This window comes from Vipera berus (genome assembly GCF_964194415.1).
Source record: "Vipera berus genome assembly, chromosome: Z".
In the NCBI taxonomy this organism is placed as follows: Eukaryota; Metazoa; Chordata; class Lepidosauria; order Squamata; family Viperidae; genus Vipera; species Vipera berus.
Window position 1 is genome coordinate 53,405,687 of NC_138205.1, and position 25,870 is coordinate 53,431,556.

Below are 25,870 nucleotides of genomic sequence, written 5' to 3' on the forward strand. Positions count from 1 at the left end.
GACGTCCTCGGACAAGCGCTGGCTCTTCGGCTTTGAAACGGAGCTGAGCACCGGCCCCTAGAGTCGGAAACGACTAGCACGCATGTGCGGGGGAACCTTTACCTTTACCTTTATCTTTAATGGTCTTAAAAATCAGTAGTATTAATATTTGCAAGTACCGTAATTTATAAGTGCAGTAAATAACATGAATTGATTAAAAATTGATCAAAACTGAATAGGAAATTAAAATATAATTTAAATGAATATTGTGTTTCTGAAATGCGAGGAATGTGCTAAGAAATCAATTGTCAAATTAACGTATCAGTCTTATATTTTTCATAGGGATTAATATATAAAAAAAATAAGTGTTTTGCAAATTAATAAATAAAGACTGATAAGGATTTTGAAAATTTGGATATGTTCTGCTCTGGCCCTACCTCTTTTTTGAGATTGTTCATAAGATCATGCATTGAATTTTGATGAAATCATCCAATTTATTTTTGAGTTATGAAAATTTTGGCTTTTTCAAAAGAGTAACGATAATCAACATAGGTAAATTATTCAGGATATTATCACTTTGATACCTAATATTAAACCAGCATTTTCTGATTTGAGTATAGAATGAAATATTTATCCTGTGCAAGTCTGGTTTTTAACACCAAATCTAGCATGATGGGAACAGCAAAGAAGAATGTAATATTTCAGCATTTATCCAAGGTATCTTGAAATAATTTTAAAATGTTTGGATTATTGTTTGAATATAGCCATTTCATTCTGTATTCTTGCAATTGTGTGTGAAGTGACTGTGGTTGCTTTGATCTGTTATTGTTCTCTGATTAGTCAACAGTCATTTGTGTCTAGTTATTTTTCTAAGTTTTGAAATTATGCTATTTTTTCCCTTTTTTGACAGTTCATTCTTCTACCAGAATAGATCCTCATGCACTGAAAGTTGTAGGATCAACAAATTTACCAGGTATATAGTAAACAAATTTGAAATTTTAGAGAGGTTTTCAGCATTGGCTATATTCACATGTTCGTATTTTGTCTTTAAATGAAATACACAGTTCATGCCTCATGAATGTTAATGCCATTTCTTTACTCTCATTACTTTCTATGAGAAGTGAAACAAATCAAGAAAACAAAGTTCCTATTAACTAGAATTAACAAAAACTGTGGTTAAGGGTTAAACTAAAGGTGTCGCCATATAAAATCCTGATTTATAGTTGGTTTCTTTTCCTGGTTTTTTGAAACCTATTTACCATAATTAATATAGTTAATAGTTCATTGATCTCCATGTACAGGTAATCCTCAATTTACAACCACAATTAAGCCCAAGATCTCTGTTGCTAAGTTGTTAAGTGAATTTTGACCCATTTTATGACCTTTCTGATCACAGTTGTTAAGTGAATCACTTGTTATTAAATTAGTAACATGGTTATTAAGTGTCTCTGGCTTCCCCATTGACTTTGCTTATCACAAGGTTGCAAAAGGTGATCACAAGACCCCAGGACATTGCAACTGTCATAAATATGAACCAGTTGCCAAGCATCTGCATTTTGATCAGATGACCATGGGGATGCTTCAATAATTGTAAGTGTGAAAATGGACATGTCACTTTTTCCAGTGCTGTTGTAACTTTGAATTGTCACTAAATGGTTGTAGGTTGCGGACTACTTGTAATAAGAAACAGACTCCAAAAAAAAGAGAGAGGAGCAGTTGCACTGTATTTAAGAAATCACCAGACTTCTACAGATATACATAGTACCAAGGAGAATAGACTTCTTGAATGCATTTGATGAATATTAGAAGAAAAAGAAATGACATTGTTAGGTACATACTAAACAGGCCACCCAACCAAGCAGAGGAAATAGATAAATGTTTGGTTAATCAGTTAGCTAGGTGTGCAGGAAATACACCACTATAGTAGTGAGGGACATTAATTGGGAGACAAATTCTGCAGCAAGTGGGAAATCAAGACAGGTTCCTGATGAGCCTAGGTGACAACTTTATTATCCAAATGTTAGAGGAAGAAATTAGAAGGTCAGTTAATTCTTACTAATATGGATGAAATGATGAACGGGGTAGAAGTTGTAGGAATTTTAGGAGCAGAGTGACCATGTCATACTAAAATTCAATATAATGCACACACAGTAGTTGAAAAATGTCAGAGAGGTGTTTTAGATTTCAAGAGAGCTGACTTCAACAAACTAAGAAATTAGGAAGGATTCCATTGATGGAAATTCTAAGGGAAAAAATAATTCAATATTGGGAAACATTGAAAAATGAGATTTAAAAAGCCCAATCAAAATATCACAGAGAAAGAAAAACAAGAGACCAGATAAAATCAGTGTGGTTCAGCAAGGAGCTCTCTGACAAACTGAGATACAAAAAGAAGTATAAAAATGGAAAGAGGAGCTAATACTAAGAACAGAATACCAACAAATAGCCTGAATGTGCAAGGGTGGAGTCAGGAAATGCAAGGCTCAGAGAATGAAGTAAGACTTGCAACAAATGCCAAAAATAACAAAAAAACTTTCTTTTAATATGTAAGAAATAAGCAGAAAGTCAAGGAAATGATCGATCGACTAGTGGAAGAAGATGGCAAGATGGTGACAGACAGTAGGGAGAAAGTAGACCTTCTTAATTCCTTCTCTGCATCAGTTTTCATGCAAAAAGAAAAAACTTAGCCCAGCCTATCAAAAGCAGCACCATGGGAGACAGAACAGGAATGCAGATCAAAATAAGGAAAAATTTACTAAGTGAATACCTATCCATTTTAGATGAGTTTAAATTGCTGGGACTAGATGATTTACATCCCAGGATTCTGAAGAAGCCAACTGATTTGACAAATCAGCTTGACATCGGTATCTGGGGAAATCCTGGAAAAGAAAATCAAGTAATGGATCTGCAAATAGATCCAGCAGTGGCGGATTTGTAAGCACCTACAAATGAAAAGGGTGATTACCAGAAACCAGCCTGGGTTTGTTTAAAACAGATTTTGCTTTATTGTCTTCTTTGATAAAGTGACTAAATTAATAGATCAAGGAAATGGTGCGAATATAGTATACTTAGACTTCACAGAGTGGATAATAATCGATGATTTTTTTTTTAAAAAAATGGATTTTTTGATTTAAAAGCTTTTTTGATTTTTTATCAAATATATTGAAATAAAATGCTTTTGGAGTAAAAAATTTAAATATAGTTTTCTATTTAAGATACATTAATAATTTAGTTTATTCAGCATGAAATGGAGTTTAGTTATGTAGCATCAGGCTGTATATTCTGCAATATTTACATTTCAGGAATATTCTTTTATCCCATTGTTTTGCAAATCTATGTACACTACAAACTGATTGTTCGAAGAACAATGCATCTCTACCAGGCTCTAAGTGTTTTAAATAAAAGAATTTGAATAGTTCTCCAACTATCGTGTTTCCCTGAAAGAAAGACCCAGTTTTATATTATTTTTGCCTCCAAAAGAGGCATTAGGTCTTATTTTGGGGGGATGTCTTATATTTTTTGTGACACTTGCCTCGTCTCGTGGTGGTGGCACCAACAGCCCCTTCCAACAGACAGTCCACTTCTGCTGTGGCCGCTTGGGGAAGGAGACCGCGTGGCACATCTCACCGCTACCGCCACAACGAGGTAAGGCAGGGCGGGGGAGGGGATGGAGCTGCTACAGCCGCCCTGTACCCATTTACTTCAGGGCCCCACCAGCCAGACCTTGCTGGGCGACCTTCCCTTTCATTCTCCTCCCGAGCTGAACTGCCATGCTCCAGAGGATGGACGGGGTAGGCCTGGTCCCCCTCCACCGTTTCGGAGCCAGGGGGGAGTGATGGCAAAAGGCTTTGCTGCCGCTGTGTGCCACTGGAGGGGCTTTCTTCACTCTTTGCCCCACAGACCATCTGCCTGGTGGCAGCCGCCACCTTCTCCAACTCTCCTGTGGCTTGCGCCATGACCAGGCAGTGCAAGCCTCCTCTGCCGCCTCCCTCTGCCAGACCTCCGTCACCGCCACTGGAGAGAACAGAACAGGGAGGGGGGGCGTCTGTGTGCAATGATGCAGAGAAGAATACTTGCTTGCAGCCCTGCATTGCACTGCATCTCCCTTCTCCATTCTGGAAATGGCAGCCCCGTTTCCTGCCACTTCTCCCAGTGCTGCTGCAGTGTTTGGTGCACCACCACCCAGCTCCTCTCTCTTCCCAAAGGCATTTCTTCACTAACCTGCTTCCCAGTTCTGGTACATTTCTCTCCTTCTGCAGGGAAACAAAGTTTGTGGGACTAAAAAAAGTTCAGTCAGACCTTCCAACTTCTCGTGGAAAAAAAAAGAAAAGTTGGAAGGTCTGACTAAACTGTTTTTAGTCCCACAAACTCCATTTCCCTGCAAAGGGCTATGCAGGGCAGCAAGCAAGTACTCTTCTCTGCTCTGCATTGTTCTCTGTTCTCTCCAGTAGTGGCGACAGAGGGAGATGGCAGGAGAGGCTTGCACTGCCTGGTCACGGCGCCACGGAATAGTTGGTGCAGTAGGAGTAGGTTGCTGATGCCGGGCAGATGATCTGTGGGGTGAAACGTGAAGAAAGCTCCTCCAGTGGTGCACAGCAGCAGCAGAGCCTTTCGCTGTCACTCCTCCCTTGGCTCCAAAACGGCGGAGGGGGACCAGGCCTATCCTGTCCATCCTCCATAGCATGGTAGTCTGGCTTGGGAGGGGAGTGAAAGGGAAGGTCGCTGAGCAAGGAATGGCCTGGCTGGGAGGCCCCTGAAGCTCCACCCCCTCCCCCATCTGCCTTGCCTTGTTGTGGCGGCACCAGTGTGAGGTGGGACAGAGCGGACAGGGTCCTAACTAGGGGTTATTTTTGCAGTAAGGCTTATATTAGGCCCACCCTAAAAAATCAGGGTAGGTCTTATTTTCAGGGAAACGGTATGTGTGATTAACCTAAAATTGGTTCTGATATTGCTGTTTTACTAACCTGACAGCTTATTATTCTCAATAGGAAACCTTCATTTTGTTTGAAAATAATATTGAAGATTTTAACTACTGGCAAGAATGAGTCCTTATGTTTAAACAGCACCTGTCATTTCAGATCCATCATGGCAGCTCCTGTTAGCGGGCATCCACTTACCTGCCTGCCACATCCCTCACCTTGTTGTGTCACTGCCGCATCACCAGTCATCCCATTAAAGTTAATGGGATTGTCAGTGAGTCAACAGCGGGTCAGAGGAGGAGCTGCTGCAGGACTGAGATGACAGTTGTTCTTTAAAAACATGATTTAAATCGAGTTGATTTAAAGCAAGCCTTTTACTTTAAATTTAAATCAAATCCACCCTGAGGCTTCAATAATGCATTTGACAAAGAAGAGTACAGCTTACTTCTTGATAGAATAAAAACAATGTGAATAGATCACTGCCTAACTCTTGGTAAGATAGAACAATGTGGGGTAGGCAATACTATCGCCCTATGGATTTATGGTTGACCAACTTCATTCAGCATGTAGTCTTCAGTGGAACTTCATTTACTGTATATGGAGAGATGTATGCAGTGGGATACCTCAGATTCTATTTTGGGGCAGTATTCTTCAACATCTTAATAAATGATCTAGAAGTGGGGATAGAAGGGTAGCTCATTAAATTTGCAGATGAAACCAAAGTGGAGGGAATTGCTACCACCATGAAAGAGAGACTCGCAGATTTGAAGGATCTTGACAGACCTGAGCATTTGGCCCTGTCCAAAATAGGATGCAGTTCTGTGATGATAAAAGTAAGGTCCTGCACTTAAGCAGGAAAAATCAAAAGCAGGTACAGAATAGATGGTTCTTGGCTCAATAGCAGTAACTGTGAGATGGCTCTAGATGTCTTCTTCATGAACAATCATCTAAGTGTGAGCCAGCAGTGTGCTGCAGCTGCCAAAATTAAAGCAATCTTAGGCTATATCAACAGAAGGACAGCATTGAAATCATAGTGCTGCTTTGCATTGTAGTAGTAAAGCCATTCTTGGAATGCTGCATCCAGAGATTTGGAGGCTAAACCATACAATGGAACAATGGAGGAAACTAGATATGGCTGGTCTAATGAAGAGAAGGATTAGGGGTGACATGATAGCTATCTTCCAATACTTGATGGACAGTCATAGAGAAGAGGGAGCTGACATTCTCCAAAGCATCTGATAGCAGGATAAGAAATATTGGGTGAAAGTTAATTAAAGAGAGATTCAATTTGGAACAAAGAAATTTACTGTCAGAACAATTAATGGAACAGCTTGCCTCCTGGAGTTGTGGGTGCTTCATCAATGGAGGTTTTCAAGAAAGGATTGGACAACCATTTTTTGGGATGGTATAAGGAGTCCTGCCCTGGGCAGGGGGTTGGGCTAAAAGATCCCCAAGGTGCCTTCCAACTCTATGATTCTATGTTTCTAAGAAATCTATTGCTAAAAATGTGAATCCCGGCTTGTCTATCAGTCTCGTAGAAGAATGGAATGTGAGCAAAGGATATAATCTTTATTTTTTAATGTAACATTTAATTATTAAGATGCCATAACTAAAGATATAACTTTGCTAGTTATAACAGACATCCTATATCTGAAAGTCTGAACACATGTATTCTTTGTGTATGCTAATTAAATTATTTCATGCAATCCTGAATTACTTACAAGCAAATTTCCTTGAAATTAATTGTATTACCTTCTAAGTAAATGTATAAATGTTGAAAGTAGCATAGATTTACTTGGATAATTGTTATTTGAAATGAATTTTATTTTTATGTACTTTCTTTTAACAAATATTAATTAAATTATATTTTCAGTCAAAGTGTATGTCAGGCAGCATCATAACAGTCCACATATTCTATGTTTAACAAATCATCTGAGAAATTCAGAATTGATCGACCCAATATTTGAATGGCATGGACCAAGCGGTGATTTGGTTACAGGTATTTTCCTCTAATATTACATAATAACGTTTTCCTGTTTTTCATCAAAAACAAAAACAGAATGTCAATTTACATGTACACTCTTGTATATTAACTAAATCTAAAGGGTTTAATTTAATTTTAGTTATAATTAAACACATAAACCAAGCTAACAATTATGGCTAGTTCTTGACTTAGAAGCATTCATTTAGTGACCATTCAAAGTAATGACAGTGCTAAATGAATGGTGGTTACAACCGATTCTTGGAATTCTAGCCATCCTCATGGTCTTGGGATCATGATCTGGGTGCTTGGAAATCGATTTTTACAGTCTTAGTTGTAGCTCCCTCAATCATTTGATTGCCATTTGCAACCTTCCTTGTCAGCTTCCCCAGGAAGTCTTCCCCACCTGTATGCTCTTCTCCAGTTTCTTTGCTTTTGTGCATTCTTGCATCCATACCCAACAAGATCATAGCTCTGCATCTCCCTTATACTCTTGAGTACCCCCATACATTTACCCTTATGCACCCAAAGCTTGTCTCTCTGTCACCCTCATGTCCGTCTTTACCCTTCCCTACCTGCTGCTTGTCTCTTACCAGTTTGCTGACTTCCTTGCAAGCTGCTTGGGATTTGAAACTTAAGCTGGCTTCTCTACTGACTTGTGGGAAGCTGGCAGGAAATTTTGCCTCACCAAACTACTGTAGCTTTTGGTTAATAACGGCAACCAGGACTGTAGACATTGCCGTTGCTAAATTATGTGGATGCAACTTTATGACCAAATCATTTAGTAGTGGAAATTCAGCCCTAGTTGCCATTGTACGTCAGGTTTTGAAGTTCAAACCCCCAAATTTACTCAAATAGAGGTATTCCTTAGACCAAAAAAGTTGTGTTCTTCTGTTTAAATGCAAGAGGAATTATAGATACAGATATGATTTAACTTTGGTTATATTGTCTTGCTCCCTTACATTTGTGCTTCTACAGTTTGTATTCTATCCTCACCCACAGAACTCACTGGGTAACTGGGCCAGTCATTCTCAGCCAGTTACCTCAGAGCGTTATTGTTGTGGGTCAAAAATAGGAGGGAGTATTATGTATGGAGATTTATTACAGGTAGTCCTCGAGTTACGACCGTAATGGACCTTGTACATTTAAGTGGAATGTTAGGACAATATTAAACAATTTGCCTCAAGTAATGACTAGCTATCCCTGCTCTCCCCAGTGCATTTATGAAACAAAGGCATGGATTGTTAAATGGAGCTTGGGGGTTGGGGATATCCTGGAGACCTAGTTTAGGCACAAGCCCACCTGCCTCACACCTTCCAAGGCCTCTACCACCCTGAGATACCCATGTTCCACTTCCCACTCTCTGACTTGCCGCACAGCTAACTATTTTGCCAGAGAGAAAAACTGGTGAAGGAAAATGCTGGGTAGATCTGCTTTCCTAATTTTGCTTCTGCCTTTCCTACTGCCAAGATTCCCTTCCTTTCTGGGAGAAAAAAAGGACCAGTTCCCTAGCCTTTCAGAGTTTTCACATCCTGGACATAAACTATTTCAACTTCTCCCCTCAGATTGCCTCTATAGGGCACTTCATATCAAAACAAGGAGACACAAAGATAGTTTTCTCCCCCTAAATTACTCTGTTAAACAGCATTATCTTAAGCTTAAAGATATTTACCTACCTTGCTATTATCCTTCTTATCTTTCTCATTTTCTTCTCTTTCCTACTACCTTCTCAAACTGGTATCTTATGATTTATTATTTGTTAGTATCTTATGAATTATGATGGTTTCTTATGATTTTTGATCTATAACTTATTACTTTGTTGTTTGTATGCACACTGAGAGATTATGTACCAAATTCCTTGTGTGTCCAATCGCACTAGGCCAATAAATAGAACAGAAGAGAATAGAAATAGAAATAGAGCTGGAAGGGACCTTGGAGGTCTTCTAGCCCAGCGCTCTGCTCAAGCAGTCTCAGACAGGTGAATATCTAGTCTCTTCTTGAAAATCTCCAGTGATGGAGCGCCCACGATTTCTGGGGGTAAGCTGTTCCACTAGTTGATTGTCCTCACTGTCAGGAAGTTTCTCCTTAATTCCAGGTTGCTTCTCTCTTTGATCAGTTTCCAACCATTGTTTCTCATCCTTCCCTCTGGTGCTTTGGTGAACAACCTGGCTCCCTCTGCCTTGTGCCAGCCCCTCAGATACTGGAACACTGCTATCATGTCTCCCCTATTTCTTTTTTTCTTTAGACTAGGCAAACCCAAGTCCTGTAGCCATTCTTTGTATGTTTTAGTCTCCAGGCCTTTGATCATCTTAGTAGCTCTTCTCTCAATTTTTTCCAAACTCTCAACATCTTTTTTGTGATATGGTGACCAAAATTGTCTGCAGTATTCCAGGTGTGGTCTTACTAGGGTTTTATAAAGTACTAATACTTCATGTGGTCTTGGTTTTGTGCCTCTGTTTATACAACCCAGGATGGTATTAGCTTTTTTGGTTGCTGCTACACACTGCTGGCTTATAGTCAAGTGATCGTCCACTAGGATGTCAAGGTCCCCCACTGTGTGTAAGCCAGGTCTTGTCCAATCTGTATTTATACCTTTGGTTTTTCATGCCTAAACGTAAGACTTTGCTTTTCTCCACATTGAAACTCATTTTGTTGGATAGGACCTATTGTTCAAGTTTGTTAAGATCTTTTTGGATCCTGAGTTTGCCTTCTGGGGTGTTGGCTACTCCTGTCAGTTTGGTGTCATCTGCAAATTTGATGAGTTCCCCTTCAATTCCCTCATCTAAGTCATTTACGAAGATATTGAAGAATACTGGGCCAAAGACGGGACCTTGTGGTACCCCACTGCTTACTTCTCTCCATGTGGATGTAGTGCCAGTGAGGACTTCTCAGTGTTCCAGTATTTCAATTCTATCAGCTGGCCACTGATCTCCTGGCTGGAGAGAGGCTACAAGTCTCTCCTGGTTCTTGCAGGGTTTTAGGAAGCCAACCCCTGTGTGCAGAACAGCAGCTTCAGGACAAACTTTCCCTTGCTTTAATCTCCTCCCTCCCCCAGAAAGCTTCCCAAAACCTTTCCCTTGCTTTAACCCCCTCCCTACCCTAGAAAGCCACACTTCTTCAATAAAAAAACAAAAAAACTTGAGAGGGATGGACTTGTTAATCTCTCCGTCCCCCCAATTAGGTATAAAAACTAAAATCCTGCTGTCTAATATCTATCCCTTTTTTAAATGCTTAACTTGGCTTCAGGATGAAGAGTAGAGGGATAGAAGCAAGGAAGCAGAGAAAATCTTTCTGCTGCCTTTTGCTTGAGGAGCTGCAGAAAAAATTCAGCTCCAAAAACTTAGCCGGTTATAACATATGTGCAACAAAATGGGAGATGTTGGGTCCTTGAAAAGTTGTTTTGCTGTTTGTGTGACTACCTGAAGAATCCAGGTAGGACTTAAAAGTGAATTCTAGCTGGGTTTTAAAGGCAGTCAGATAAACAGTTTCTCTCCTGTTTTGCTGCATAAACAGCAAAATAAAGTTTTTAAGGAACTGGCTTCTTCTCCTGTTTTGGTTTTGCTGCATAAACTTGCAGGGCTGAATTTTTTCTGCAGCTCCTCAAGACAGAAAGCTGCAGAATGATTTTCTTTGTTTGTTCCTCTACTATTCAACCTGAAATCAAGATAAGGTTTTTAAAAGGGATAGAGATTGGAGAGCAGAAATGGAGAGTACTTTTTGTACCTAATTGGGGAGGGAAAGGGAAAAAGATATTTTTTTATTGAAGAACTGTGGATTTCTGGGGGAGGGAGGAGGTTAAAACAAGGGAAAGGTTTTGAGAAGCTTGTCCTAAAGCTGCTGCCTTTGTATTGTTGAAGGAAAAGTCTTCATAATGTTTCATCCAAACTGGGGATAAATAACATGGCGACTGCTTTAGAAAGAAGGTTGCAGTTTATTGAAGAGGAGAGCCAGACAGAAAGACGGGTCTGGAAGGAAAAGAAGTAAACACATGTAGGGAGTGGGTTTTTATACCCTCTGGAGCCTTTTGTTTGGAGTGGTTTCCTGTTTGAGGCTTTGTATTTCCTGTGTCACATATTCTGACCTGAGTCTGGGTGTGCCTTTCTGGTGGTGGGATAATCCTATTATGTCCCAAGGCTCATACCCTGCTTCCCTGGGGCTGTGGCTGATATTGATCTTTCTTCCTAATCCCAGTTTCCTGACAAGATTATCAAATCTGCATTTCTACAGACTTGGTTTCTGCTTGGGACAGAGAGACTTGGGGGCAGGATTGGTTTCTGCTTTTAAAATCCTTTAGGGAAATATATTCTGCCCTTTTAATATTTCCTTCTCTGTGGGGGCTGACTTCCCACAAATCCCTTTGTGCCATAAGTGTGTGAATGACACACTTACTGACTCAAGATTAAAATTGATCTGGTCAGAGAGACTTGGTAAACAAACTTTAAACTGTTAAGACACAAAAAAGGAGGACACTAATAGAGGCAAGCAGAAAAAGATCCCTGCAGTGGCTCCCAAAAGGGGAGCTTCCAAACCATAAAGTTCTAAAAATCAGTGCAAAAATTTTGTTTGGTGGAAAAGAAATTTATAGTTTCCAATATTCTGTGGCAATCATTTTCAAATGTTGGATGTCACTTTGAGCTTCCAATCAGGTTTGCATATTCCTCTCAAAATTCTTCACAACCATGGTTTGCCTCAGTACATAACTACTGGCTGCCCATTTTAAGGGGTTGTTTCCTGCCTTAGCTCTTTGTGCAGTGCATCCAGGTTTGTAATGTCCAATTGAGGTTAGCCAGTACGCAAGCCAGGCTATTACATTTTTCTTAAATTGCACATAGTGATCCCTAGGAGTCCCAATCTGAGTCCACCAGAGCAAGATATTCAGGGCTTAGTTTTAGAGATCTCTTTCCTGCTACTTCCTCAGTCAGGGCATATCAATTGCAAATCACCTGAGGGGAGCTGGTTCTCTTCCCCCTGGAATTTGCAGGAAGTTGTTCCTACAAAGTTTTAAGGAAACAGGGCAAGAATCAGGCTGGAACCTGATTACTGATGGTAGGTGAAAGAGACTCAGTGTGTGTGTGTGTGTGTGTGTGTGTGTGTGTGTAGCTACTAATACAAACAGGCAATACAAACATTCTGGATAAATTTTCCTCCCACCAGACAGAAATCCAAGGTGTTCAGTACTTGCTGTGCCAACTATTCCCAAATGCCATCTCTCAACTGACAAATGGGGCAAGAAAGAAAACTTTACAGTGAGTTTCCACCCTCCCCCCATAGTCTTCCTAATTTTCTTCTCAGGCTTCATGTGGGGACCCATGACTCCAGGACTCCTTCCTTTCCTCTGCATTGTTCACAGGCATCTGGGGGAATGGTAGAACTTGGGAAGATCTGTTCCACTCTGGTTGTATGGTTGCTTTTTAGTGGATGGCTGGATTGAAAACCCAATTCCATGGCTCAAATGGATGGAGGCAGCATCTGGGTCAGTGTGCTCTGCCTCCAAAGGTTGGGAGGGGTCATCTGCAGGGCTGAAAGACATGAGAGCAAGAACTCCTTTCCCCTTTCTGGGTGGACTCTCCCAGGAGAGGCAGACAAAGGCATGGAGAACAGATGATAAGAATAGGAGAAGTAGAGGGGATGGGGTAGCTTGTAGGCAGAGTTTGAAAAGGCATTAATACTGTAGTTAAACAGATAGGCAGACAAAATGAGGAAATCACAGATGAGGACAAGAGAAAGGCTGGATTCTGGTAAGAGAACATACATGAAAAGTTTCACTTCTGAACTGAACATTTGCAACATGTTAGGACTTAAGGATTTGCAACTTGAAAAATGCTGGTCATGTTTCAGGAAAAGGATAGACAGATAAAACCCATTTACAACACATACTCATTTACAACACATTGCAGAATGATTTCCAGAGCTTGGGGCAGGAACTTAGCAGGACAGGCTGTAGCTTACTTTTTCAGAGGTTTTACCACTGTATAAGGAGTAAAATGTAAAAGACCAGCTTATACCAGAATTCAATATGTGGCTAAAGGAGTAGTGTAAAGGGGAAGGTTTTGGTTATATTAGTTACAATGTCTGTAGCTGGTCCAATGAAACAATGTACAAAAGAGACGTTTGCATCCATCAAAGAAAGGGACTGAGTTACTTGGCAATAAACTCAAAGATTTTCTGGAGGAATATTTAAACTAAACAACAGGGACACTGAGTTAATTGATACAGAACATCCCTGTCCCCAGCAATCAAAAAAATTACAGGGTTAGCAGTGCATGTAACATAGATGTGTGTGTGGACAAGAATATCAACCTTGCTATCAAGCAAAATCAAGCTTTTAATAGCGAGTGCTACACAAAGTTCACTAACCAAACGTGATAAGAAAATAGGGGAACTCTGGCACCACACATGTTATATAGAAAGTAAACATAGGGTCAGTCATAAAGGACACAAATGTCTATGCGCAGAGTATGAACAGTAAGCAGAGTGAACTAGAAATTCAGGTAAATGAGGGCAGATATGATATTGTCATTATGGAAACTTGGTGGGATGAAACCCACAAATGGAACACTCAGCTAGAGGGATTTAAATTGTTTAAAAGAAACAGACCAAATAAAAGAGGAGGCGGACTTGCTCTCTATATAAGAAATAACTACATCTCTATAGAAATAGAACACAACAATGATGAAAACTGTCTTGAATGCATTTGAGTCACTATAAAAGGGGGGGAAATGACATTGTCATAGGTGTATACTATAGGCCACCCAACCAAACACAGGAAATAGATGAACTTTTTGCTAGTCAACTAACTAAGGTATGTAGGAAGCACATCACAATAGTAATGGGGGACATGTAAAAAAACAAGAAAAAAAGTTAAGGAAATGATTGCTCCATTAGTGGGGGAAAGTGGCAAGAAGGTGACAAGCAACAGGGAGAAAGCAGAATTATTTAACTCTTTTTTTTCTTTTTGCATCTTTCTTTACACAAACAAAGGGAAAAAAAACAGTCTAACCTATCAAAAACAGTACCATAAAAATAGATTAGAAACACAAATTAAGATAGGCAAGAAAATGTAAGTGAGGAGGTGTGCGCGCACCTACGGTCGTTCGGAGAGGTGCGCGCGCACCTCTCGCTATGGGCAGTGGCGCCGCTTGTTGGGAAAGCTGCCGCGGCCCGTCTGCAAAGCTGCCGCTTTCGGCAGCCTGCAAACGTGCCGCGGCAGCTTTCTCAAAGAGCGGCGCCGCTGCCCGTTCGCGCGGAGGTACGCGCGCACCTCTCCAAAGGTTTGGGGAGGTGCGCGCGCACCTACGGTCGTTCGGAGATTTATTTATTATTTATTATTTATTTATTTATTATTATTTATTTATTAATTTAATACTGCTAAGCTTGTAAGCCGCCCTGAGTCTTCGGAGAAGGGCGGGATATAAATGGAATAATAAAAAATTTTTTTGATACAAAGCATCCTATATTCACAGGTATTGACCCTAATATGCAAGAAAGTTATCAAAGTATATAATTCATTGTTTCATTTTTTTAATGGAAAATGAAGATTTTTTTAAAATGGAATCCTAAAATATGCCAGCTTGGGAATTTTATTTCTGAATTGAAAGCAAATTTTTAAATTTGCATTGTTCTGGCACAGTCCAAAGGGCTCACTTTCAACTATAAAGAAATAAATGGCTCTGTTTTTTATGTTTTTTAATGAAGTAGCCCAGAATTAAATACTTCTCTCTACATAGAGATTTATTTCTGTGTCTTTGCATTCAAAAATTAGGTAATGAGTGACATGGGAAGTTTGGCTGTCAACACTAATGTTCTAATTTAGCTGACATTTTAGATCAGAGGCCCCCAACCTTTTGGGCATGAGGGACCAGTTACATGGAGAGAGGTTTTTCCACAGACCAGAGGGGGTGTGGTTTTGTGTGCTGCCTGCATCCCGTGGATGGGGCTTTGCTTGTTTGTACAGATTGGTTGCTGGCATGCCGTGGCCCAGTACCAGTCCATGGACCAGGGGTTGGGGACCCGTTTTAGATTGTAAAGGTAAAGGTTCCCCCGCACATGCGTGCTAGTCGTTTCCAACTCTAGGGACTGGTGCTTATCTCCGTTTCAAAGCCGAAGAGCCAGTGCTTGTCTGAGGACGTCTCCGTGGTCATGTGGCCGGCATGACTAGATGCCAAAGGCGCACGGAACGCTGTTACCTTCCCACCGCAGTGGTCCCTATTTTTCTACTTGCATTTTTACGTGCTTTCGAACTGCTAGGTTGGCAGAAGCTGGGATGAGTAAGAGGCGCTCACTCTGTTATGCGGCACTCGGGATTCGATTGTACCACCTTTAAATTAATCAGTGTAGCTATTGTTTTATTGCTGCTTCTACTAGTTTTATAACTTCAACTGATTTTCCTGCAGTTTATTTATTATCTTCTTGATGTTGGAAATCACTTTAAGTATAATGTCATTATAAACTTGTATTTAAATATTTAAAATAAAATAAACCCTTTGCATTCATTGATTTCTTTTTTTGCTTATGCATTTTCAGTTATTTGAAATGTTCAACTGAAATACGATCGACTTGTTTTTAATTATATCTTTTGGCACTTCCACAATAAAAGAACTTACTGTTCAGAGCAAGGGACAAATGGCTATTAAAGAGGAAACTGGGCAAATTCATTGGATATGCTTCTCAGTGTAAAGGTAGACTGTGAGAATAAGTAATACAAATACAGTATGTTGCTGAGGTGAATGAGTATCATACTGTTTAATTGAATTCTGCAGCATAGCAAGACAATACAAACATGTTGATGTTCTTTCTTGTGCTTCAGAATGTCCCTCTTAGGAGTTCAGCTTGCTAGCTACTACAATTTTTTTTCCAGAGATTTTATTGTCCCAAAATGAACTGTAGCATTTTTATTGGCAAGTTTGGTTCTTGGATGTCAGTCAGGCAAATATTGCAGTGTTATTTAGAGAGAGAGTGAGAGAAATATTTTAGAATGCTTTGTTTTCCTAGATTTTTTTGTTTAAGTAAATGTACCGTATTTTCCGGCGCATAAGATGACTTTTTAACCCATGAAAATCTTCTCAAAAGTTGGGGGTCGTCTTATAAGCTGGTATACGGCGTGCTGAAACTTTAGGGACAGGCGCCCTCTAGCGGAGCCACGGTGTGCTGCATCCCGGCCAGCCACCCCCTCTCCCTGCTCTCATGCGTACTCACTGTCGAGCCCGAAGGGACGCCCTGCACATATGAGGACACCCCAGCCCGTTCCCTGGCTCTCACCTTGCTGTCTCACAACGTGGCTGTGTATCTGGACAGTCCTGAGAGGATTTCCGCAGCGTGGAGGACTTCTGCGGCCATGCAACAGCTGACGGCCGCATCTGTGCAGTCGAGCCTTCCTGCAGGCCTTCCGGCATGGCCTGCTGGTTCTTCGACGCGACCAGCAGGCCAAGCTCAATGCAAACCAGCAGGCTGAGCCGCACAGGGACAGCAGACCACCGCGGCTGGTGCCAGACATGCCAGGACCTCTACATGCGGATGTGAGGCTCGGCGGACGGCGGTAATGGGACGTACGCTGCGACGTGTGTTGGAGTGGCCGACGGATACCGGGCCCGAGCCAGGGACATTGGGGGGAGGGTCTCTGCTAGTCCAACCCGGGGGTGCGGGGCAGGGGCTGGCTAGGCCTGGGGGGTGGTCTCGGAGTGGGGGTCGTGTGGCACGAGTGGTGGGGGTGTGTATGATACGGGCGGGAGGACAGAGGATAGAATGCTAAGGGGCGGGCTGAGTGTTACCTGGCAGGCTTGCTTGACGATGGACGATGCTTCGCAGGGCTTGGGGCAGGCGCGCACGGGAGAACTGGGTGGGGTATTTATCGGCCTACGGGCGGATGTTGGCTTGTGTCGGTGGGGTGGGGTTTTTGAACGGGAGGACGATAAAAGAGTATTGGAGCAGGATGCTGCCAACGCTGACTTTGTTCCAGTTTAGTTATTCCTGTTTGGCTGTGTGGAAATAAACATTGTCACTCGTACCTACGACTGTGGTTTTCGTCGGGGACGCACTGTGACACTCACATTGTGTACTACCGCTCGGATCGTCTTGAAGACAGTGACGGCTGGGCAGGAAGGGAGGGAGAGCTGACCCACTCAATCCAAGCAGACTTTGTATGCAATGTGCACAGGAAATACATCGCTTGCCATGATTGGCTGGTTGTTGTATACTGGGATTGGCGATTCTGAGGGAAGGCAGTCTATCTGGTGAGCAAATACATGTGGTGAATACAGTACAGCACAGCACCAGTATCTGTACTGGTTCATACAGTACAGCACCAGTACATACAGTACAGAATACAAATGGCTAACAGTGAAGACCGCATCATGGCTCCACCAGCAAGAAGAAAGAAATATGAAGCCAGTTTCAAACTTAAAGTTGTAAACTTTGCCATAGAACATAATAACTCTGCTGCTGCAAGACAATATGGAGTAACAGAAAAGATGGTTTGGTACTGGAAAGCAAATGAAAAAGCATTAAAGAGTATGCCAAGGGGTAAGTGTGCATTAAGAAGAGGCACCCCACATTGGCCAGAAGTCGAAAAACATGTAACAGACATGGTGAATGAGCATTGCCTAAGCGGTTATGTAGTGACACAAAATAAAATACATTTGTTTGCACTTCAGTGGCCCAAATCTAACCCAGATCACAGCAACAGATTTAAGGCCACTGTATCCTGGTGTACTAGATTCTTGGAAAGGCATAATCTGGTACTGAGGCAAAAGATGAAAATTGCACAAAAATTACCTGCAGATCTTGAAGCCAAAGTAAATAGTTTCCATCGATACGTAATACAACAGCGCAATAAACATGGCTATGCGTTAAGTAGTATCAGAAATATGGATGAAACTCCAATGAGTTTTGATATGGTTGGAAATAAAACTGTCCATCCAAAAGGTGAAAAAACAATTTTAATTAAAACAACAACAGGACATGAGAAGTCTAGTTTTACAGTGGTACTAGCATGCACAGCTGATGGCGCCAGACTGAGACCAATGATTATTTTTAAAAGAAAAACAATGCCGAAACTCAAGTTCCCTCTTGGTTGTTTTGTACATGTGAATGAAAAAGGCTGGATGGATGAAGAAGGGGTAAAGCTATGGCTTGATAATGTATGGAGCAGGCAACCAGGTGGACTTATTCAAAAACGTAGTCTACTGGTGTGGGATATGTTCAGGGCTCATTTAATTCCCAGCACCAAGCAAAGGCTGGCAAGAATAAACACAGATGCGGCAGTTATTCCTGCAGGATTGACATTGTTGGTACAGCCACTGGATGTGTGCCTAAATAAGCCATTTAAAGATCGCATTCGAGAACAGTGGAATGAGTGGATGGTTAGCGGCGAAAAGTCATTCACAAAAGGAGGAAACATGCGTGCTTCACAGTTGAATGTTTTGTGCAAGCTTGTCATAAAAGCCTGGAATGATATTGATGCAGAAACAGTCTTTCAAGAAGTGTAGCATATCAAATTCATTAGATGGTATGGAGGACGACTACTTGTGGCAAGATGAAGAGGAAGCTGAAGATGAGACCACACCATCTGATACGGAATTAGATCCATACGATGACTTCCTTACAAATGTATCACAAGATGTCATTGATGTACTTATGATATCAGATGATGAACAGGAGGATTTTGAAGGCTTTTAAAGGGAAACTGTCATGCCAGCAAATCCTGTAAAAATAGCTTGGAGTTATGATGGGCGTTGCTGACTCGCCAGGGACTTGCCCAGCACTTGCTCTCTCTCTATTGTTTGTTATCTTCCTCCTATCATCATCAGTTCCAGTTTGGTTGACAGCTTAGAAAACAAACAGCATGGCAGCTCCCGTGGGTTTATTGTCTTATCCTTCCTTTCAGCTTTAGAGTGAATTAGGAAAAGTTTAATCCACTTGCACTGTTTTATGTTTACATGTTTGATGACAAACAGCCTTATGTTTATAAGTGACAGTTTTCCTACTAAGTACCTGCATGTCATAAGCATTTGAATTAAAATTACCATATTAAAATCAAATCTGATGTTTTTTAATTTTTATTTGGTGTGCGTTGGAAGAGGGGTAGTCTTATACGGTGAGTATAGCCCAAACCCTATAATTTAACAGGAAAAGTAGGGGGTCGTCTTATACGCCCAGTCGTCTTATACGCCGGAAAATACGGTATTTTACTGGATTGAAAAATAATTATTGCATAATATTTTTGATTAATCTTTTTTCTTCATCAATATTTTAACTTGTTTAAAAATAAAATCTTCATTGTAAAAATCTAGCTTTTAAAGGTAAATATTCTCTGTTCAAAATTTGAGTTGCGTACAGAATTGGAGTTAGGATGTTATGCTATTGCTGTGATTTCCTGTAATCATTCATGATTTAAAACCCTGCCCACAAAATCTTCATAAAAATCTTGTTGAGAATTTTGAGTAAATAAAATTTGTACTTCGTTTATAGAAAAAGTAATGTTACTAAAATATCTTGTTACTTAATTTTAACAACTGATAGGATACTGAAAGTTGAATCATGGCAACTGGGCTTTTTTTGGGGTTTGAAACATTTCACTGCTTATCCATGTACCTTCCTCAGTGTTTTAACCCATAGGATATTAAATCCAATATTCCATATTTAATCCCATGAGTGGAGAAAGCAGTAATGTTGCTGATCGTGAAACTCCTAGGAGAAACAAATTGGCTGGATCCTTTCCAGTCTAGATTCAGTTCATACCTAGATTGGCATGGAAGTACTTTGGTTTCCTAAAGAAGAATGTAGTGGGAGAGAAATGGAGTATACAACATTGATACTCTGGATTTCTCAGTGATATTTGATACGGCTAAGAGCAATAACTTTTTGGAGACTTAGTGCTGAACATTGGAGGTGCTACAGTGAGGGAAAAAATTAACTTGATCCCCTGCTGATTTTGTATGTTTGCCCACTGACAAAGAAATGATCACTCTATAATTTTAATAGTAGGTTTATTTTAAGAGTGAGAGACAGAATAACAATAAAAAAATCCAGAAAAGTGCATTTCAAAAAAGTTATAAATTGATTTGCATTTTCCCTTTAAGCACTCCCTAATCCCAGCTTGTTACCTGTATAAAAGACACTTGTCCACAGAAGCAATCAATCAATCAGATTCCAAACTCTCCACATGACCAAGACCAAAGAGCTGTCCAAGGATGTCAGGGACAAAATTGTAGACCTACCCAAGGCTGGAATGGTCTACAAGACTATCTCCAAGCAGCTTAGTGAGAAGGTGACAACAGTTGGTGCAATTATTCACAAATTGAAGAAACAAAATAACTGTCAATCTCCCTCAGTCTGGGGCTCCATGCACGATCTCACCTCGTAGAGTTTCAGTGATCATGAGAACGGTGAAGAATCAGCTCAGAACTACACGGGAGGATCTTGTCAATGATCTCAAGGCAGCTGGGACATAGTCACCAAGAAAACAATTGGTAACACACTACGCAGTGAAGCACTTAAATCCTGCAGCGCCCACAAGTTCTGTTCAAGGAAGCACGTGTTCAGGCCTGTCTGAAGTTTGCCAATGAACATCTGAATGTTTTGCTAAGTCATAATTTGCAGGGGTCAAATACCTATTTCATTCATTAAAATACAAATCAATTTATAATTTTTTTGAAATGCATTTTTCTGGATTTTTTTGTTATTCTGTCTCTCACTGTTAAAATAAACCTACCATTAAAATTATAGATTGATCATTTCTTTGTCAGTGGGCAAAGGTACAAAATCAGTAGGGGATCAGATAATTTTTCCCTCACTGTACTTTTCTGTTAACTACTGTGAAACAATTATTATTGTTTAGTATATGATGAGAACACAACAGAAGAAAAGTAAACATATATATATAGTCCATGTAATTATAAGTAAAACTTCTATGAGGGTGGCCTCATAACTGGATGTCCAATTCAGCGCTCTAGGCGATTGCCTCTGGCATTGCTTCATGCAGATCTTCTAGGAAACGAGAATGCATGTTATGAGCAATCTTGCACAATACGTTTAATAGTTTGCAAATCAGCACCATAATTGCAACAAAGGAAATCTTTTCATTCCCACTGATACAGGACTGAGGCACTTCCAATAGTATCATATCTAATTCTGTTCAATTTTAACCAGACAAAGCAAAGCAGGTCGATGTCAACGCTGCTAACATCGAATGTTATTGCTTGACAAGAGATGAAGAAGTAGCCATTTCATATGTTAAACTTGTGTATTGCTTTAAGAGATTCAGTTTAAAGTTGGGAGGGGGGAAGAAGAGGATTGTACCTTCAAGGCCATCTCTAACTAAAGAAGATAAGACCTTGAGGGTTTTCTAACGGAAGGGAAACTGATTCTTTTAAATTAATTGGAGAATATGATTAATGACAAAATTAGAAAGGTGGAGAATTGTGTTTTAATATATTGTGCAAGGGGCGGAGATTTCAGATTCCAGCTTCCTTCGAGCAAGCATTTGCTGGTGTATTAGGCTAATAAAGGACTTTTAAGGTAAACAATGCCTCAGAGTCACTTGAAAAGCCCATACGTTGGAAACTTGACAGTCAAAACTAAGTGGTTTAGTAGAGGGATCATTAATGGTCAAGCCCAAGAAGGTACGTTGGACTATTCCCATATCCAGACATTCTCTAGGTTAAACTGGGTAGATGTTAACTAGCTGTTTTCCAAGCTGGTCTACGGGATTTCAGTGTTGTGATAGACTGTGTATTGTCCTAATGAATAGGGAGGGCCTCAGCATCCTTGGCCATAGCCAAATTTATTTATTATTTATGTTATTTATTTTATTTATTAAATTTTTATACCGCCCTTCTCCCGAAGGACTCAGGGCGGTGTACAGGGCAATAAATATTAAAAAACAAAGTACAAAAGTTAAAAAACAATTAAATAATTTATGCCCAATATATACAATAGTTAAAACCATATTAAAACACCCAACCCCAAACCCATCAGACCAGGCCGGACTGCTCAAATAAATAGGCTTTTAGATCCCGCCGGAAGGAGCGAAGGTCGGGGGCCATCCGGAGCTCAACCGGCAAGCGGTTCCACAGGTCTGGCGCGCCCACAGAGAATGCCCTCCCCCTGGGGGCCACCAGTCAACATTCTCTGATCAGAGGCACCCTGAGGAGGCCCTCTCTGTGGGAGCGCACTGGACGGAGGGAGGTTGATGCCGGCAGCAGGTGCTGCCGTAGGTAATCCGGACCCATACCATGTAGGGCTTTGTAGGTCATTACCAGCACCTTGAATCTCACCCGGAGGGCAACCGGCAGCCAATGCAGCTCGCGGAGCAAAGGTGTAACATGGGAGTATCGGGAGACTCCCAACACAACTCGTGTGGCTGCATTCTGCACCAGTTGGAGCCTCCGAGTGGTCTTCAAGGGCAGCCCCATGTAGAGAGCATTACAGTAGTCCAAACGAGAGGTCACGAGCGCATGAGTGACTGTACACAAGGCATCCCGGTTCAGATAGGGCCGCAACTGGCGCACCAGGCGAACCTGGGCAAATGAGTTTGATGGCTTATAATGTGGGGCAATATGATATTGTTAAGTACAAGTAACTAGTGCACAAAAGTGGGATGCAGTGTGCCAGAGTTGATATGCATTGTCTAGCAGAGTTGGACATTAACCATTTGGGTGTGGGCATTGTTATTGTACATGCTGGAACAATTCAGCTGTGGAATAAACCAAAGCCTAGGAGATCAGCACTCCAGGAAGTTCCAGCCAGTCTGTTCAGTGAATAGTTGTAACTTTTCAATTTTGCAGCTGTTTTTTCCAGGTGTTGCTGGAAGGTTAGTGATCTGTCCAGTGTTACCCCCAGATATTTCAGGGAATTATTGTATTGTAAAATACAGTTCTAGAACTTCACTGAAGGCTAGTAATTTATGTACCTTTTGCTAAAGTGGAATGTGGCTGCTTCTGTTTTTGTTAGATGATCATCCAATTTTTGGAGATGTTGAGAGAGGATGCCTTCTGCATCACTGAAGTTGATTCTTTGGATTATGAGATTGATATCATTGGCCTAAATGAATTTCCGAGAAACAGTTTCAGACAGATCATGGATGTAAAAAGAGCAGAGGATAGCACTTATCCTTGTGGAAGTCAGTTATTCAATTTATATCTGCTTCTATTGAATTCTGTGAAAAACTGTAATAACCTGTTATGGAAATTGCTTTCCATCAAGGCAATGGTGTTAATACAAAGTACCGTACAAATCTTTATTAATTCGAGGAGAAGTCCTCATCATCATCATAGGCTGCTGAGAGGTCAAGAAAAATAGAGAATTTTTTCCTTTTCCTTTGGAATCCATTCTCCAGGTAGAAAGTTAATCCAAGGACTTGATCGCTACAATCATGTTTGGGGTTGTTAGGCATATGGTGATAGCATACAGTGTTGGATTGAAAATATATTAACCATGATGTTGTGATGTTAATTGGCCAATGGGTGTGTAAGTGTTCTCATGGCCATAAGAGGGAGCTAGGAACGTAGCTTCTCTCTCTGAATTCACTGCTCTCTACTATTACTGTTTTTGCTCTGTTTTGCTATACTGTTGGTTTACTACTGTGATAAACCTGTACAACTGTGTATTGACCTCTGGACTGGTAAGAAGACTTTGTATTTTGGATTACTCCTTGGACTGTTGCTATTGTGTATGACCTGGACTGTTTATTTTTGACCGTGCATTTTTGTTTTTACACCACCTCAAAAGTAAAGTACTTTTTGCTTTCACAACTCAGTGTACTCTTGTGGTTACTGTGTGACTCTTACTGCTCTCAGTACCCTTCCTTATCTGTGCATCTCCTTGGTAGCACAAGGAGACCACTGCACAACAATTCCTTAACGGGTAAAATCCAGCTTGTTTAACTAGGATTACAGATTCTACTGCTAAGGTTGTTCTGTTTAACACGTCTTTCTAAAAGTTTTTAGGTGACACATAGAAGAGCAATTGGCCTGTAGCTTTAGGATCCTTCCCTGATTTCAAAATTGCAATATTTTGGTCTTCTTGAATATAGGAGACAGCCATCCTGAGTATAGTATGGAACTAAAAAAGAAGGCAAGGCAATGTTTAATTGCTGGTCCACAGTTCTTCAGTAGTTCTTTGTACATGGCATCAAATCCTGTAGCTTTTCTTTTCTTTTTTGTAAAGAATCCAGTCCCCTCTACACTCTGGTGTAAATGAGTGTAAGTATAAAGCAGACATGTCAAACTCGCAATGTCACATGATGTTGCACGATGTATTGGAACCTTTTCCCCATTGCCGGCAATGGGCTGGGTGCAGTTTCCTTGTGATGTGTGCGGCCTGTGGGCTGGCAGTTTGACACTCCTGGTATAAAGCATGTAGTGGAAAGTCCTGTCTCAGTAATCTAAATTCAGATCTAATTTGTCTGGTTGTCCTTGAAGTAGAAATAATATGGTTAGCTATGGATTCCACACTGATGGTAGAATGTTTTCTGGGTGGTAGAGATGATGAGTCCAATTTTCAGATGAGGGACCAGGTTTTCCTATCAGAGGGATAAAGTTTAGATTTTCTACAATCCTGGATTATTTCTTTTTCCTAGCTCTCTCCAGAGACATTGGCAGTTCGGTTGCTTTCTCCAGATTACTGTCCTGTTCAAACTCGTTGCACAAGTGACTTATCTCCTCACTCCATCCAGAGACATAATCTTTATGGTGGCCTCTGGGAATGTTTCTTTTAGCTACATATTTAATTAAGCCAACAAACCTGTCACAGTTCTTAGGGACTGCTTTGATCCATCCAATATTAGCATCAGTTCGCTTGACAGAAGTATTCCAATCTGTTTTTGGAAGTTCCAGCGAGGTTTAGGAGTGGATCTAATTACTGGGGTCTGGAGTCCTATTCTATAGATTATAGGCCTATGCTGACTGTGAAACAGTCAAAAGATGGTGTTGGTAAATACTGCTTGAATACTGGGAAACTTTCTGCATCATGTTGAAAAATTTCATATTGTTTCTCTTACTTAAGGCTTTTGCAAAAGTTCATGGGGTTTGGAGCCCACTAGCACTAGTACATGGATAACATTGGCAATATTTCTGTTTCTTGCAAATTTGGATCTACTAGAATAAACTGTAGCAACATTTGGAGAAAAGAAATTGTTATGGATTTGTTGGATTTCTGAATAGGCTTGCATCAGTCTAAGAATAGATATTCCTGGAATTAGCATTAATGTTGGGCAGCCATGTAATATCTGTGGAAGAAAGCCCTTTCATTAATTTGGGTTGTTACCAGGAGAGAGACCAGGGATCAGTGTCACATTATTTTTGTCATTGATTCTGTTTGATGTTATTTTCAATGGCAGTTGGGAGTGTGGTCATAAACCACACTATCAGGTTTAGTGCTACCATAAGGCACAATGCCATTTAATAACTAAACGCTTGGCATTCCCTGTCGCTGTTGTAACCCCATGCCTGCATGGATTATTAAGTGGGAAAAGAAGTGGGAGGTAAAGAATATGGGAATGGGGAGGATCCTCTGAATAGGTGCTGGGGAGCAATGACAACAGGTGGGCTCTGGAGACAGTGGGGTATTACAGAGTATATATCTCAGGATTTATAGGGGGAGGCTAGGAGAAAAAGCAATAGGAATGACTTATGAGAGCGAATTGTTGCCTACCAACTTCCTTGTTGACTTTTCTTCTGGGAAGTTGCTAGGGAAGGTTGCAAATGGTTATCATGTAACTGCAACTTACTTTAGTGTAATTGTAAGCAGTGCTTTTTTTCTAAAAAAAAAAAAAGGTGCCGGAATTCTCATCTTGGCGGGCGCAGGAGGGGTGGGGTGGGGGAGCGGTGCTGTTGCAGTCACAGGTGCGAAAGGTGTTCGCGGCGGGCTCCCCCCACGGGGCTGGAGCCGGCGCAGCTGGTCCTTTGGGAGCAGCAGAGCCCACTCTATATGGCGGGGCTGCGTGGTGCGGGCAGCTGAGGCAGTGTGGGCCAGGCGATGTTTTAATCTTACAATT

At 41.0% G+C, this 25,870-nt stretch overlaps 1 protein-coding gene across 1 annotated transcript in view; it reads left to right on the plus strand.

Moving 5' to 3' along the window:
• The window catches only part of LOC308678397 (zona pellucida-binding protein 1-like), a gene marked incomplete at its 3' end in the record, with an annotated part of 79,605 nt that overhangs the window by 17,512 nt on the left and 36,223 nt on the right, over positions 1 to 25,870 (plus strand). The window contains exons 2-3 of the mRNA XM_081345555.1: positions 890 to 952; positions 6,772 to 6,897. Coding sequence (XP_081201681.1) covers positions 890 to 952; positions 6,772 to 6,897 — 189 coding nt within the window. The remainder of the gene's footprint in view (positions 1 to 889; positions 953 to 6,771; positions 6,898 to 25,870) is intronic.